The sequence below is a fragment of the Pungitius pungitius genome, chromosome 9 (genome assembly GCF_949316345.1).
Source record: "Pungitius pungitius chromosome 9, fPunPun2.1, whole genome shotgun sequence".
NCBI lineage: Eukaryota > Metazoa > Chordata > Actinopteri > Perciformes > Gasterosteidae > Pungitius > Pungitius pungitius.
The window spans coordinates 11,703,235-11,721,668 of NC_084908.1; the positions used below are offsets into that span (position 1 = coordinate 11,703,235).

General features: G+C 43.1%; 1 protein-coding gene across 2 annotated transcripts in view; it reads right to left on the reverse strand.

Annotated features, from left to right (window-relative positions):
- The window catches only part of rgs12b (regulator of G protein signaling 12b), a 33,226-nt gene that overhangs the window by 8,175 nt on the left and 6,617 nt on the right, over positions 1-18,434 (reverse strand). For both annotated transcript variants that reach the window (XM_062564372.1, XM_037472397.2), the window contains exons 5-6: positions 17,024-17,143; positions 2,914-2,935 (exon numbers count right to left, since the gene is read on the reverse strand). In XM_062564372.1, coding sequence (XP_062420356.1) covers positions 2,914-2,935; positions 17,024-17,143 — 142 coding nt within the window. The remainder of the gene's footprint in view (positions 1-2,913; positions 2,936-17,023; positions 17,144-18,434) is intronic.

The window sequence follows — 18,434 nt, forward strand, 5'->3', positions numbered from 1 at the left end:
GAATTGAATCGATCCGTTCTCTAGCGAGATCAAACCTTAGTAATGGCTATTGATAGTTATTCAAGACTTGAGACCAATTCTTCAGGGGCTTTCAAGATTCGTGAATAGAAAATGTATAACGTGATGGTATACTTTGCTAAGCACGCAAAATGAAAACCATCAACTGTTAAAACGCTACACAAAGCTCTGTAACAAAAGGAAACCCGTACAACAGAAGTCCCATAGAGGTCAACCCTGCAGCTGGTAGTTTAAATGAAACAATTCAAACCATCCGCATTGTTGTAACTAACCTAGAGCTAAAGTGATACACAAATATGTTAGACTGCTGGCTGCTCCTCAGGTTGTCTTTAGCTGGAGAAAGAGCACCAGCTGCGTCCTCACCTGGGTAGAGCTGGTAGGAGCCAGTGTGGTACCAGCGGGGCAGGTAGCGAATCCTGAGGGGTGACCAAGCCCTTCTATCCATACTCGCCCTATCAGGGCCCCTCCCAAACGGCCAACACACCAGGTCGAACACGCAGTCCCACACGGAGCACACACACAACCAACAACATCACAGTAAGGGAGCGAGAGAGAGGGAAAACAGGGAGTAAAGAGGAAGGAGAGAGAGCGATAGAAAGGTGGTCGGTGGCAGTGGCTGAAAGCACACACACCGCTGTGAGCCGGCAGGTAGGTAAGTGATCCAAACACACACAGGCCTTGAGATGATTAATAATTCAGAGCCAAGGGAGAACGGAAATAAAAACGACAGAGCACAAGTGCATTCACGCGCGCGCACACACACACACACACACACACACACACACACACACACACACACACACACACACACACACACACACACACACACACACACACACACACACACACACACACACACACACACACACACACACACCAGTATTGATGAGGAGCTTGTTAAAGGAGGGCCACTACTAAGACTAATGAGGCCTGCCGGCCTTATGCTGCTACATACAATCACCAGCTGACTATCAACCCATTTTATTTTGGTCTTGACTTCTGTAACAGTTCAAAAATAATTAATTTTCTTATATTGGTTTGCAAAAAGATTTTAGAGAGTCTAATTTAATGGCACAATAATTGTCAGCAGAGGACTTTCATTGAAGGGTTTAGACTTACTGGAGTTAGAGCAGTGTAGAAATATTAAAGAAATAAATAAAAAGTAATTCATACTTACTAAAGAGAGCACAAAAATATTTAGCATCACAATATACTTATGCACTAATACAAAAACTCTTATTTCAAAATAAAATCTCCCCTTTATCCAGTGAAAAATAACTGATCATGGGATGCTGAGCTAAAACTAGGAACATCGTCACATTGCTCTTAACTTGAACCTGTTGAGCAAATAATAGCTCGTTTCCCACGGAATATTTGGGTTGTTTGTGCAGGATGCCTCTACGATGACTTCACTGAGTTAATGAGTCTCTCGATTCACTGCAGGTTGAATAAGTTGTAAATTTGCACCATTTTCATCAGCGTTCACTTATTATGCAGTCTGATGGAACAATGAGCAACAAGATAACACAGAACTTTTTTCCCCCCAAATTAAACCATGTCACAATCAGCCGATAAAGACAAGCAAGTTGCTTGCTTGAGTACATGCAGGAACACTTACCGATAGTGATCTATACTCCTACTACTTACTACCTTGAGGGGAACCAGAAAACATTTCCACTAGTCCTTTTCCCATCATGCTCCCGACAACACGTGCACATAACTTACACAGAGAGCAAGCGGTCTTCTTCACTGCCAAACAACGCCCCCTCACTTCAACAGACACGTTGTGTGCACAAGTAGCTTTAACACTTCTACAGTGGTGCTGCCTGTGAACATGTCTGCCATGCATTCTATTGGTATTCAGGATGGTTTCTCACCTCCACCTCCTCCTTTTATCTCCTGTCTGTCACGGTTTGGGTCTGCTTCCTGTTTTATTTTGTAGTTTCATGTCTCTTGTGTTCCTGTGGTAACTTCACTTCCTGCCTTGTCCTGTCCTACCCTGTGATTGTCTGCCGTGTCAATGATCGTTTCCACATGTGTTCAATCACCCGCACCGTGTATTTAAGCCCTGTCAGTCTCTTGTCGCGTAATTGTATCCTGTTTCAGGTTGGTGCATGTCGGTTCTGTTTGATAATATTAAAGAGCACTTTGTTTTTCGGTAACTTTGCGTTTGAGTCCTCCCTCCCTGCATGCCTTCGACCCGCACCCGTACGTGACACTGTCAGACATAAACAGAGAGTTTCGTGTGCGTAGCTAAAGCCCCACTAAAGGTCTGCTTAATCGGAGCGTTAATTACGCACAAGACACCAAGATTTCACCTCAAACTAGGTTCAATACAACACAACAACAAGGGAAAACTCAAACTATGCCCTAAATGAAAGCTGAATGTACTGCTATTTCAGAGTATTGTTTTGTTGCGAATTGGATTTTGGTAAATAACTTTGAAATAATAACTATTCCATTCAATTTCCAATTTCGTTCTACAAACACAATAATATAACGTTAAAAGTGAACGTCATTTAGCCTTTTACTGTGAACTGTAGCTTGTTCTGTGATTCATGTCAGGGATTCGCCACTGGGGTTTTTTGTGAGTTTGTGCGGCTAATGCTTTTAAATGTGTCACTTTAGGTTGCAGGCTTCCAACCTCTGCAGAGCAGGCAGAGGTGGGGCAGATGTTGAGCAGGTCAAACCGGTTTGTCTTGCAGCTAGATATCAATGAGCTAACCACAAGGAACACAGACTACTGGCCTAACAAAACAGTGCATTAAAGGCTAATTAAAGTAGATCACAACAACTTAAGAATGGGGGAGGACAATGGTATCCGCCACCAAGAAGTCCCAGATTGGAGTAACAGGTACTGAGAGTGTAAGATGTTGTGAAGATTTATCTACTCACCTCCATCGGAGACTGCGGTGGACTGTAAGGAAGCACAGAGAGACATGGGTTAGGAGATTCCCTCATCACAAAGACGACATGTACATACAAGAGCACACTAAAATAAGGCAGCTGTCCAAGCTTGCAGCTCGTTGGGCCGCCTGCACACACAAACACTAACAGACCGGGCTCATTATCACACACAGACACATTCAAATCATGACACAGTCGCAGGTGCACCCACACTCATTATCCTGTGTGTGGGTGGGAACGTCTGTGAACTGGATGTGCTCGCTCTGCAAGAAAGCCTCCTAAGAGAGGTGGGGCTTAATGTGTGCGTGTGCTTGTGAAGAGGTGAGCTTTAGGCCTACCTGCCCCCAATTTCACAGTGAAGTGTGATGTTTGCTTGCATGTCGAAATCTCAGTTACAGACACAGATGTCGAACACATGGTCAGACCAAATTTGCTCTAGTCACATCCTTTTTTTTACCAACAAAGATACACAACAGCACAAAGAAAAACACTCTGCATTATATGCAGTGATCGGGGAAGCAGCCAACTGCAACATAGTTGAAATGTTTTGTGACGCAAGGAACAAAAAGTGAAGAAATTAAAGAAATAAAGGGGGAGGACAGAATGAAGACAGACAGATGTGTTTGTCAAACACACAATACAGATTAGAGCTCTCTTGATAAATAATCCTGCCAAACCGTAAATCTGTAAAAAAAAATACGTTGATGACGTTAAAGCTTTTAATCCGTCCACTAATTGTGTTAGCGCTTTATATATATATATATAACGTTATGGGGCTGTGTGCTACGATCTGGCGACGTGATAGATATCATGATATCATGTTTATGATTTAATATATTACAGTACATGTATGCCAGGGAATTTATTGTCATTTGTTAAATCACATTTTAAGAAAAAACTAATAGCATTAATAACAAAAATCTGAGTATAATAAAATCAAATCAATACTTCGTATTCAATCCATGTCACTGACTGCCACGAATATTTGCATGTGAACTATTCATCTACGGCTGCGGCGTTTGAGACTGGTCTGAAGACCAGCCTTTTTTATTAAAGTTGTGTACTTGTCTTGATCTCGTGCCTTTTTCGAGTGTGACTTGTATTGGTCTCGAGCTCGCCTTTTGCAAACTGGTCACGTTGTTGCGTGACTGGTGATTCAGGATCAGTGGTACGATTACAACATGATGCCTTGAAAGAAAAAAAGAAAAGAAAAAAAACTCAGCCACTTCCTCAATTCACCTGTAAAAATCGGAAACCTTAATTTTATGCATTGATGCGTTTTCTTACAGCCCAATCAGATTTGCATTAGGAAATATCAATGAACTCATGATTACTCAGCACAGACACGTGGGAGTCTTCTGAATAACTCAACGTTTCCAAGAGCTTATCTCAGAGTCATCACAGCTCAGCCTTTCATGTCAGAAGGATTTCCTTCCTCAGCTTTTTCAATGATCATGATTCTCATAATCAACTGCAATAAAGAATATCAACTTTTTAAGGATATTTATTATTATACTTTCATATTCATTTTTATATTCGGATCTAAAATACAACCTTGAGTAATCAACTACTTGAGTGAGGGAGAGTATTCAAAGAAATAATCTTTATCTGTAAGAGCATATGTTCAAAAGAATGAAATCACTCAACCTGAAACAGACACTAAAACCAAAATAAAAACTATGAAACCAGGTCAGTTTCTACAGCTCAACGGCACTAACACACAAAGAATAATCCATCTTTGTTTGCTAAATATGCAGATCTGTAACCGAGACACCACATTGTATCATCCTTTTTTTTGGCGCATGAAACAAAGTCACCCACTAGTCAGTCAACTCTCAAATATACATGAAGCATAATAAAGTTGTTGGAAACACTCGGACCAAGAGTTCACGTACGCATGTGAGCTAATCAAACCTGATTGATTTGACCCTGTCGGTGCAGCGCCTGTGCCAGTTTGACTCATGCGCATCTTTGCTCACTTAAGGCAAGCTGTCCCAGCCAGATGGCACAGCCAACGTAATCACTGGGATTAGCTATTTCAGACTTGGAAGAGTCGCGTTTGGCACTGGCGCGTAAAAAGAGATTTGATGTGACTTCATAGCGGTTCACTGTGGGTCAAATCACGGCACGGGACAAGAGGTAAATGACAGAGGCGGAAACCTCGCCCATGGAAACTGGTTAGCCGAGCCCCGCGTTGGTTGGGCTCTCGCACATTTCAACAGCTTGTATTACGTCTCTGATGTGTATGTGCATGTCCTGCATGTTGGGTGCATTCTTATGCATTTGTGTGATCACTTCCAGACGTACTCTGTGGTGGAGTGGTTTGGCCACTAGTCAAGGCCCCAAGTCCCATCTCCTCTCTTTTCAACCCATTTTTAAACTCCCTACTTTTGGTTCTTCTGTTCTTCCTATCCAATCCCCACTATTCCCTCATCCTCTGGTACAACAGCTGCCACTCAAGTCATTCCTTCCTTCAACCCTTCCTCTGTCCTTCCAGTGGTGTTTCCCCTCCTCTCCTGGCAGGTCCTGGTCATTCCTGACAGTCCACAGGGAAGGAATGGGGTTTTCCCAGACGTTCCCTCCTTAAGCTTCTCTCCCCAAGCCCATGTCTGTAGAGGAGCTGGAAGAAGTCCTTAATAATAGAGAATCCCAGTATGCAATAAACCCCACTAGCATGCCAACAAGGGTTTTCTACTTTCAGCCTCCACTGCTTTCAAACCTTTTGAGATTTGATGCTATGCAATAGTCCCAAAATAGTCTGTGGTTGTTACCCGTTGATGCTGATTGTTAACAGATATGAGTGGGGCTTTTGTGTCTCATATATCATGCAGTGAATGCACCAATGCCATCAGCAGAAAAAAGTGTCACAGCAGCACATGACTGATTAGAGTTTCCATATGTGGAGGACTCGATTCCGAGCAAAGACCTCGGAACGGGAGTGTGGTGAAACATGCATTTGAGCGTAGAGGGGTGCCGAATTGGTGTTGGTATTTAGGGCCAAGAGACGGAGAGAGAAAGAGAACCTGTCTCGTGAGTCGTGATGTAGAACGTTGCTCCGGCAATGAAAAACAAAGATGTATAATGTTGACGTGTATTTTGTGGATAAAAACATATTTTTGTGACAGAGATGCACGCCAAGCAGGACTTTGTCAAATGTAAAACACATTTATTTTCTTTGGTGAAAAAAAAAGATCTGCTCATTGAATTGAAAAGATTTGTAGAATACAATTTTATCACTGCCACAAAAGAAAGGCCCTTGAAAAGTAGAAAGTGTATCAAATGATCTGATTATTATAAAATAGTTTTATTCAATAAGGAAGTTTGTTCTGTTTTCTTGTTTAAAGACAAACATCTGATCATTCATAGCTGGTATTACTCATGCAAATAGACCAAATACAACAGCACTTGCTGGTAAAGTTCAAATGTATCCAATCCCCTTTTAGTAACTAGTCCAGTCCCTTAGTTAGTGAACTTCAGTCTGTTTGTGGATGCTGACACATCATGATTCATTATCCACAAACATGTAATAAAACAATAATACTAAGAAGAACATTGGATGCACTGAGTGGTGTGCTGAGTTCAGTCTTGTGGTCTCACACCCACTTCAACAAAAGATAACACTGGTAAAACCCCTTTGAATCAAACATCCTGTCGTCAAAATGAGCAATTGGATTATGTTCCCCAGAAAAATATGATTATTTGTCTACAGGTAACAATATGTTTTTGCTTTCAGCTCCCTGAACATAAAAGGCCACCTTGTAGCTGTATGCCTGGCTTTTTCGTCATTGGTTGTATATGTTTGTGTGTGTTTGTGTGTGTGTGTGTGTGTGTGTGTGCAGGGAGTGGTTGGTCACTGCATGTATATGTCCCATGTACTTTATTAGCTGTGACTAGTGGGAGAGAGGTGGCTTACATCATCTGTTATGAAGCCTGGACGTTGGGGTTATCATAATATCAGTAAGCTAAACGCCTTAAATGTCTCCTTAAACAATCGCTTCGCCCTCTTTGTGCATATGTGTGTGGACGGTGATTCCTGGAAAAGACTTTTCTGTTTTACAAGATGAGACGCAGAGCAGCCAGCAACACGCAGTGCGGTGAATTAAGATTTGTGGAAGAAACTGTTACGGTTAAGATATGCGCGCACACACACACACACACGCACGCACACGCACGCACGCACACACACACACACACACACACACAAAGACAACATTGTACCACAGGAACCTATTCCTGGCACCAACCCTAGAACTGCAACTGCCACCTTTGGTAGGGAATGAGATCCTAACGTGTGTGTAAGTGAAAGATGAACACTGAGCTGATATTCCATGTACTCATGTAGACTCTGGTGTAGAGTTGGGAAACCACGCCTATAACCGAACAACTGGCACACGCACACACACACACACACACACACACGTGCTGTCCTTAAAAAGGTGACTTCGAATTCACAACACAGATTTTTCCTCATGTACGCAAACACACACAGCTGAGGAGGAAGCTGCTGCGTCACAGGCTCAAACTGTGTGTTTACTTTTGAATATGAGGTGAATAGTAGCTGCCATTGAGAAGACCAGAGTGACCCTGCCAGGACCGGCATCCACGAAACCACTTAACTGTAGCGCAGTTTAGCTCAGAGAGGACAGGCTGAGGCGAACAAGCCGATTAGGTTAATGATCCATAAGTCAAATTAGGCTTTGCAGGTGTGAGCGTTGATGATGTGTTTTCATTGCAACCAGGAACTGGACAGATCGGATCGCATCGCTTCCTGAAGTTTAAAAAGGAAAACTGATTTTTAGAAGAATAACTAGCTAAATCAATGAATAAACCAACATACAGCAATCAGAAAAAAAGCCTTAATGGGCGTCAATAGAAGCTGCGTGTTCACCACCATGTGTCCACTAACATTCAAACACTGTTTTATTCCAAAAGGGAAAATCCTCTGGGACCTTCTCTTGAATTCTGGAACAAAGCCCCAAATCCCTGTGATTCAGGGATCAATATCCAGTTCCTATGAGAGGAAGGAATGCGTATAATGTTTGTTTTCCTACAATAGAGCCACACAGGAGATGGGACTCAAAGGCCGAGCCGGGGATACGCGTTTGTTTGGCTTGGCTCGTTGCCTTAAGTGCGCACAGATAGAAGAGTGTGCAAGACGTTAACACAAAACAATCTGATCAAATGACCCCGTCTGAGCGCGCGCACACACACACACACACACACACACACCTACATGCTAAATGAAGTGGGATTCACCCGAAATGAGTCATTGCACAGCCAGCTCACCTTTCCATTGTCTACAGATGTTTTTGTTCCCCACTTGGACTCCGGACGAGCCGTGGACCCCCACAGCTCACAGAGGCCAGACAAGAAAACAAGCTCTTTGTGTTTCACCTCCATCAAACTTTCCCAGCGCACCACCGCGTCCCTTCATCAGACATGGTGACTTGTTCAGTGCTGTTTCTTTCCCGAGGAGCTGCTGTCCTTTCCCTTTCCCTTTGTCTTCATTCCTTTCTACACGCACTCCTCCAAATCCCTGTGTTTCCCTCCCGTATGTTCTGAATCCCCCCTTTCGTGTACTTTGCTGTAGGCGGCCCCCCTCTTCCCTTCGTCTCTGTCATTCTCACTTGTTGCGGGCAGAACAACACTGGATGCCCCGAATGACGTTTTCACTCGCTTCTTTTGGTCATCAACTGTGCAGAAGGAAAAGTGCTCATTCTCTCCATGGGAGAGAATGACAGCATTAGGTTTGTTATTAAAAAACTACTTATAAACCAGAGAAGGCTTTCGGATGGATACAGGTAAGTCAGTAAGTGAGTCTCTTCTTCCATTACATTCCTTCCATCTGCTATTAAAATAAAAGTAAGCCGTGCTGTGCGAGCTCTGTGTGCAGACCACCCGCGTGCGTGTCTATGTGTGTGTATGTGTGGGCATGCTACTCACTGTGTTGAAGTTCCAGACTCGCTTGAAGGAAAGCCTCTTCCTCAGGCTCATCCTGCTCTCCTCTCAACTGCTCAATCTACATATCTGAACCACACAAACGCACGTGGAAACAGGCAGACGGAGCTTCTTCGGGAGCTGCCTAGGACAGGAAACTCATGCAGGCAGCTGGCTTATATGGAGCCATGCCTCTGCACATCTGTCACACACCTAGGAATTAGCCTCAATTATGTGCTAAAGTTGCTACGCTGTATCTCAGCAGAACTATTTCTCTCTTTCAACTATTTCTCTACATGGTATGCGTCTCCCCTTTATCACACACTCCTCCACACACCTAACTGACAGACAGACTAGGAAGTTCCATTCTCTCACGGACACACACGCGCAGCAGTCTGATCCGTTTCCATAGTGACACGCCCCCATCAGGCAGCAGTTAAAATGAAGGGGGCGTGAACAACGGTCGGCCTGCCAATCACGCTCCAGTAAAGGCCTTACCTCCCTTACGTCCCTCCTCAAATAGCATTCAGCCAGGTTTATGTCTTACTCTAGTGATTTAGGAAAATAATATTCTGTGATTGATGTTTTGTAAGCAGAGGAAGAGAGGGGGAGGGGGGGGGGGGGGTACGCAAAAAGAGTAGAGAGTATATTTTCTGGTGCCCGCTTTAAACAAACTGATGACATTTTCTGCAGGTTTGTTAAAAGGTCAACTGGAGCAGACAAAGGCACTTCACAAGAGTATACACACTCCCGCTCTCTCAAACACAAACAAAGGCAGCAATTGAATTTGTGCAAAATAACGCCTTGAGCCTACACCTAGCTCCCCCTAATTTCCTGTCTTAGCCAAGTTCTTTTTACACCTTCTCCTATAGCTCTGTAGTCTGTCGTTCTGACGCCACTGTCTTCATCTGGGATGACTTACTACTGTGTACTGTGGAGGGATAACACAACACAGAGGATAAAAAGGGTTGTTTGAGTGCGTCCAGTTCCACCAGACAGAAGCAAGTAGCATCTGCCTTTCTATAATTGTGGGTGATTCATTCCACATGTTACATTCAAGAGAATAAATAAATCAAATATGCATAATCTTACAAACTTACAAACAACCAAATTCGGACAAAGTGGGAGTCTTAACGGGATTTGTATGACTGCCACTCTACACCACCATTCTACAGCTGCAGTGAATCTAAATGTTTTTTTCAAACCGCATAAAAAATGTCCAGTTGCCGAAATCTGAAAGCTCCTTCGGTTGTTGCGTTGCGTCTGTGTTTATTGGCCGTTTCTTGCTCTCATAGAATGTGGCACCACACAAAACGGTTGAAAACATAAAAGGGTTCAGCTGCAACCCTCGAGAATCATTATGTGTCCACTACAGTTTTCCCTCATTTCTTCAAATGAAAGAATTCCACTTTGAAGACCATTGCCTCAAACAACATCAACATTTTCACTGCTCTCTTTTCAGAAACTCAAACCCCACTTGAGGCCATAGAGGTGAAAACAAAGCGCTGCATTGGTGTTAAAGGTAATGTCCCCGTATCATAGCAACATCGGGGCACTAAGCTCCCCACTGACATGGTAAACACACTCGGGCTAAAGGTGCTGCCACACTACCGATTACCGAGCTTCTAAAACTGAAGAGACACCCAGTGGATGCCATATGTTTTTAAACTTTTAAACCTTCACCTGGTCCTGCTGCTTACAACAACATGTACAACATGGGAGCTTCAATTTAGAACAGCACACCGATATTTCGGACACATTTGACAGACCAGGAAGAATTATGAGTGGATATATGGGTATCTTGCTTATTTGAGAATATATAAATTGAGTCCAAAACACATTGGTCAGCGGAGGGGAGGAGAGAGAAAAGCCTGGACGCCACCAAGGATAAGAGGTATGTTGATCAGTTTCTCTCCCCCGTGCAGCTATCCGATGACAGTAGCACAACAGGGCGGCCCAAAGGTCAAAGCAAACCACATTTATTTACATGTCTGAAATAGGCATGAACCGTGTTTCAATTGGAGTTTCTTTTGTCTTAAGTGGGTCATATTAGGCTACGGTTATATGTCATAATATTATTGTTGGTTACTTCTCATTTGGGACAGCTCTGTGTGTTTGTAGATGCAATTTGTCAGCCTCTCTAAAATGCTGACATGATAATTGGCTCATTATACCTGAAAAAGCAGACTTCATTACATTGACACATCGGCCCTATAAATTCAAAAGTCTTCTTGTTTACTGATTTGCAACATAAACAGGTTAGCATTCTAGCTATAAACAATTTAGTCAAATCAATGTACACATGATCTCAATGTATATCAGCATCATGTCCGACCACAGTGTGAGATTTTAAATTTGTATTTAACAGTTGACATGTCTATGTGACAAAATCATTATCACATATACATAAAGTAGAAACTAGAGTTTCAGCTTTGACCGAATGAACAAAGAAGTAAGATCCTTACTTATGTAACTGATAAGTAACTAAGTTACAGCAACACAGGATGAATCAACAGGCTGTTTAAATTATTGTTGAGTCAAAATACATTAGAACAAAGAGATTTTATGAACTCGCTTTCAAACCAAACGCCGTCGAAAGAACCATATTTGTTCTGCAGAAAAGAGTTTTTTTTTATGTCTCCGTTTCTCTGCGCTCAACAACAACAGAGCAATTCAACAAGACTCCACACTGCCCTCTTCTGTCCCGATGGAGGTGAGGCGCCGGATGGAACTACACTTTTGTCAAATCAACCTTTTTTACTGCTACTGTACCTCTACCCCATGTAAGACAGTGAATCAATGATGACTTAATTGATCAGCAACCCAGTGACTATCTGGCGTCTTTGTGTTCCTTGTCTCAAAACTAGTAGTAACTAAAATGACACATACTGCTACCTGACATTCGGAATTCATACGACTTGCTGTGCAAGTCACAGTAGTTTCTGGTGCATCAGTCCCAAACAGTGCAAAACCGATTGAAAGACAGGATGTGCAATCAACAGCTATGAACTAAAGCCTGAAAGTGGTAGGCTTTTTCTATTCTACATTTTTCTACACATTGAGTGTGTTTTAGTCTCATATTTTAGACTCATCACATGGCGCTGTAGTCGTGGAGACGTGGTGAACAGCACCCAACTGGCACTCGATGAAAACTAAAAAGAAGCACTTGTGTTTATTTGAAATTGGAGCAACGACTGAAGCGAATCCTGGGCTCCTGAGGTGTTTCATGTAGAGGAAAGTATAATCTGTCTCATCATCTGATTGTCCTATCCCAACACACTCCCAGGGGATATCACGAGGAACACACACACACACACAGACACACCATCACTGAGTGAGAATACACACACACACACACACACACACACACACACACACACACACACACACACACACACACACACACACACACACACACCAACATTACACACAATCCGCACAGAGTTGAATGCCTGTGTGCATTTGGCTTTAACTTTCTTGTTATGTGAATGAGTTTGTTATGTGTGTGTGTGTGTGTGTGTGTGTGTGTACAGGCTACATACAGGCTACTCCTTTCTCACTGCTGTGTTCAGTGAATTACTGTGTGTCAAACCCCCCCACTCTAACTAGCATATGTCTCTCTCACATACAAACAACTGAAAACAACATACATCAAGTCTAACAGACATTTTTTTTATTTTTATCAGGCACAAGCTTGTTTTCTCTTTGAATGAGAAAGTGTGTCCAAACCTTTGACTGGTACTGTATACAGGCTATATGGAATAGTAAGAATAGGGGAGCACACTAACACATCAGAAAACATCTTTACTTCACACTCCTTCAGGATCCATACAACAAAAACTCACACACAGTCTACACTTGAACTGAACCGTGGGACTGGACCTATGAATCAACAGGTTTCCCATTAACTCAACAGAGCAAGAAGTCCCAGATGATTGGCCCACACGGGTCACATGAGCCGTCATCATCACCAGGGCCTATTGACTAAAGTTTCAGAGCATTTACTTAATTGAATCTATGAATATGAATGTACTGAAGGATAAGCATAAATTAACATTTGTGCAAGAAATGTGCAAGAGATAAAGAGAACAGCGGCATTAGACATTTACAGGAGGCTTGATACTGCTGAAAGAGTTTGATGAGGATTTAAATTCAATCCGACAAGAAAGCCCTTTGTGTTCTTTCTTTATGTAATGTCATCTCTTCTGGCAATGCTGGTCCGACACACAGCCCGCATGTCGTGACAGAAGCATCACACATAGCGAGGGAAAACGCAAACACACTCACACTCACACACACACACGTACATTCCCACACACGTGCACTCTCAGCACGTTTACTCACTGGATCAGCGGCCGTTACAGGAGCAACGATCAGAGTGTGCCGCTCCATGAAGGAAGAGACAAGTAATCCTCAGCGCTGCACGTGAAAGATTCTCTCAGTAACCATTGTCATCAGCTGTTGAATCTGTGTGTGTCTATGCGTGTGCGTGCGTGCGTGCGTTGCACAGAGAGACAAAGCGGCAAAGCTTTCAAATGTCCGAGCGCTACAGATTGTCGCTAGATTCCTCTCTCTCTGTCATCCCCCTCTTCCTCCTCCCTGCCTCTCTGCTCCCTCCCTGCTCCCTGCTCTTCCACCCTCCCTTCTATCATTTCTATTCCTCCCACACTGCCGTGGGCTGAGAGACACCCACGTACACCCGCTCAGACAACTGCGGAGGCGCGGCTGCAGTGGGAGACCCCCTCACCATTAAGGAACTCACACGCACGAGCACACACACACACACACACGCGCACACACACACCAACATTACACACAATCCGCACAGAGTTGAATGCCTTTCCTTCTGTCATCTGCTTAGTATGCCACATGCATATCTGGAGCATGCAGAGTAAACTGACATTCATGACGGGTGCAGAGAGGGGGGGGACCAAAGAGGTGTAACTTGGAGCAATGGGGACCCGGAGACCATTTATCCTGGAGGGCCGAGGCAGAAAGACAGAAAAATCTAAAAATGTTCTGGTAGAAGGGCTTTTTGGACTTGGAGAGAAAAATGCACTTTAAATGTATTTTAAAACGAGGAAGATCCATAAGTCTGCAGGACTTGTACAACTGAAGCGTTTTTAAGAACACTCTCTAAAGACATTCAGGTCTTGTTTTCACAGAATACTCTGGGTGCCAACATGCTAATTCCCATGCTAATACCTCATTGGCATCAGAGATGGCCACGATGTACCCATCGAGTTTAGTGTCAGGGCGGCAAGTGAATAAACGCAAGTTACATGGCATGCAGGGTGTCTTTTCAGAATAAACTCCTAAAGTTAGTTTCAGGCAGTAAAAAACCAACTGGGTTAAGTTTAAGATTTACAACTCACTAACCTGATGAACGACTCAGATGACAAACAAAGTGAAACTTAATAGAACCGTGACCATGAGACATGACACTGGCTTGTTTTAACAAAGTCAAGTCAAAGTCTTCTCAAGCTTCATACTAGTGTTAGCTGAAAGCAGGAATACAATCTTGCATAAGCAAACGCCGGTGGCAGTTTTGTTTCTTTTATATCTCTTTGATAGTGGAATGAGGGCGTTTTCAATTCAACACAAAAAAAGTGGAGGAAGAGCTTGTTTAGTTCCATTGTCGATAATATGATCATGTGATTTTGTCTATAAATGAGTGAGTTGGTTTAATTTACGTAAAACCAAGGTTCTAAAGAAGGACACAAAAGCACTAGTTTAAATCTTCGGTTTTACCAAGTATGTGCCCATAAGCTTCTCGGAAATAACCTCACTAATCAATGAAACAAATCTTCCCAAGCAATTCAACTGCCAAGTGCCAAACCGACTGCAGATATGCAACCCACCCACAGACAGACTGAGGAGTTTATGTTCGCGTAAACATGTATCTTAGCTTGGCTTGTTGGCCAATTGTGAAAAACTTGGATCTTAGACTCTGTAGTCCATTCTCGCATCTCTCAAAACTGCTAACCAGACTATAAAGGGAGGGGACACTGGCCGCACCGTTAAACCTGTCCCTCATCGCCTCTCACATCGGCACTCCAGGTCGACTGGAACGCCACATTTATCTTCCTCCATCTATGGCGGAGCCGCGACCCAACCATAACCAGCAATCAGCCTCGCAAAGGGCCTTTTGTGTGCATCGTGTGGCAGTTATATTTCTGCGTTCATCCTCTCAGCCATGATTGCGTGGGTCTTACTTGGAAAACAGCGTACACAGGTGTGACCCACAGTCACTTAGTTGTTCGCATTTCAACCCTCATTGACCACTTGAGGATTGTTTGAAATGGGTTATGAAGTGATCCGGTTTGAGTGGGTTGACGGTGGGATTTTCTACAAAGTGGACCTCATGCTTTTTGAACTGTGTCCTTTTACAAAAAGGCAATCAGACCCCTGAAATCCAGACACACAAAGCCGGACTTCTTTCCCCTCATTGCTGTCATAAGACATTGTCTGTTCCGCGTGAAATGGTTAACCTTTACAATCAGACCCATCAAATGACAAGCTAAAAGCCTCAACCTCAGGCAGACAAACACATATATACATACATCCACACACACTTCAATTGCAGCACAAGCTAGAATATTCAATATCACAGCTAATGAGAATGGATGCAAACTGTGGGTGTGTGTGTGCGTGTTTGAGAGTGTGCGTGCGTCCATATACTCTTTTGTGTTGAGGCCTCAGTAACGAGGGGAATGTCAGTTTGTTGCTCATCAGAGCACATTAGAATTGCAGGCTAACACTTCAAACCTCATTACCCCCCCCCCACCATCGCCACACGAACACTCACAAACAGACACACACAGTCACACACCGATCTCTCCCTCCTCTCCCCACTCACAGCACAAAGCCCTTTCTGTATTTGGACATTACCGCATAAGAAGCAAGAGGAAAAAGGCCTAACGACCGGAAGAAAAAGGTAGAATAGAGGGGGGGGGGGGGGGGATCCTGGCCACTGGGAGAAAGATCTTCTCTTGAATGAAACGCTTACAATGGTGGGCAATTTAAATGTCAGATAAAAATGCAAAGGAGCCTCCGATGTCACCGCCTGAAGACAAACCACTTTTTAAATGAATGATATTAAATCAAGTTATATGAAACATATGATTTGTAATATGTTCTGTACAAGTACTCAATTTGACCTTCCCATTCCTGACTAACTTGATTATAAAAAACTTAATCAAAATGGTTCTGATGGTTTAAGGAACAACATCTTCAGTTTGAATCCAGCACCGGATACACGCAGCATGTCATTCCCACTCACACTCCCTTCTTCCCTGTACTTCCTGACTCTCTCATCTGGGCTGTCCAATAGAGGAAACATGGGAAAAATGTATGAAAAGAAAAAAGATACCACTGAAAGGAGAGCGAGGGATGTACTTATCTGCTCCCATGGTGCCTCGTAGCCACAAAACGGCGGAAACATTTAGCATTCTACTGATCTCTATCTTATCGGACCAAAACTACAGTTATGAATTCAGCTTTTTCCACTTTAGTTGAATGTGAATGTACAATATCATTACCCTGTGGCTAGTTCCGTAGAGCTTTTTACTGACTTTAATAGAAAAAAAAAGATGACAGAAGCTGGTGAAAATGCAATACCATGTTTACTAAAACCACCAAACCTGCCTGAGCACTACAGCGGCCGCAGCACACTTCCTTTTTATGAAATGTTGTACTAAAAAGGCATATTGTAATGGCAAAACTCACAGCTCTCAAATTACTGGATACCAGGTTATTTGTTGCAGCTAAAATGGGAGCACAAGTATAATTGTTTCAACAGTGTAGCCACAATGCCCTCAGTGAGCAGCATATACGATACTTCAACACCTGCATCTAAGGCTCCATACAACCGATCCATGAATACCAGCCTGCAAATGTCTGCTCGCTCTTTTAATAACTTGGCTCCGTCCGTGACTTTGTGTATGTTGCCATGGTGATGTGAGAAGAGGCCTCGGTGTGTCATGTGAAGACGTTTGATGCGCATGAGCTGCTATTATTAGAGATGGATGCCGCTGGTGTGACTTAAATGGGACAATTACACAATGGTCATTAGGGGCTTGGGCACTGCCACAACACTAAAAACTTTGTTAGCAGATGTAAGTACTATGTGTGTGTGTGTGTGTGTGTGTGTGTTTCCTACCTGCAGGTCATCCAGGGAGCGGGCCAGGCTGAGACGTTTGGAGCGTCCAAAGGAGCGTCTGGCTGGGGAGCGCTGGGGGAGAGGAGGAAAGCCCATAGTCAGACCTCTGAACCGTCCACCCTGAGGAGAGAGAGCACACACACACAGGCTCAGTTTACTAGTAATATGCAATAGGGTACATACAGAAAGGGGGGGGGCTGACGGTAAGCTCACAGGTGTGAATATGTAGGACTGAATTAGTCTGAAAAAACATCAAACTGTAGTCGTTTGACTTGAAGTGATAAAACACTGATTGACGGCTGCATGCAAGTCCCTGCTCAAACGCTTCACTCTTCACTTTAAAACAGTAGTGCACGTATATTGGATGATATCAGTTTACAACCAGCTTATATGCTTGATCATATGATCAGGGAAATGAATTCTACCACAGAAATGCAGTTGGATCATCAGAAAACACAAAAGGTTTATTTCAGGTTGCTAAATGTTGCAGACTTTCAGTAGATGTTCTGTTTGCAGGTCTTAATAATAATTAAGGAATCTTGGAATAATTTGAATGTTGATGTTATTGGTTTACTAGCAAACAATATTTCATTTTTAAATATTAACATTAGTATAAACCTCAAACATCCTATAACAATAGAAACTTAAAAACTAAAAGAGTACACGGTAAATATGCAAACATCGAATAACCTTTACAGGCCACTAACTACTGTGCGTGTGTGTACGTGTTTGGTGGTAAAAAGTAACGTCTTTCTGAAATAAAGACACACCGTGCAGAGTGTTACACGGAAGCGGACGTTAAGAGATTTGTGCAGCTGGGCTTGAAGCTCTCCTCTGTTACACGTGCATGTCTAGTCAAGAAGGGCATCTCTTTTTGCACTTAAATGTTAAATTCCACATGTTATGTGCAGGCATGTACAGTCCTGTGCCTTTTGCTCGCAGTACCAGATGGTTTTTAACCCCTCGAACACAGCCAAAGCGCAGAGAAACACACATTCAGGGCGGTGCCTGAGGAAGAAGCATGTTGTGCTCTTTAATTGGAGGCATGATATGTTTCTAGGGGCTTTTATCTCTGTGTTCACGTTATCTAAATTATTATTTTAAGTGGACGTATGTAAAGTATATATAAATATTGCTAATGTTGAGTAAAGTGATGACTGGCCAGCTGTTACATGATGCCATAAAATGCGCATAGAATGAGAAAATAAGTCCCAGGGTCATCAAGATTTATTATACAAAGCCATCTGAAAATGATGTAACCACACGGAGTAGCGCTGTAAACCAAAGAGGAGAAGAAGCTCCGCCTTGCTTTGCTTTCCCAAGTCTACAATTAGCCTTTTAACATCTGTTGTCCTTTCCTCCTGGCGGAGGCAACAGAAGAATTCTGCTTCTCTCTGCTCACAAATGGCAT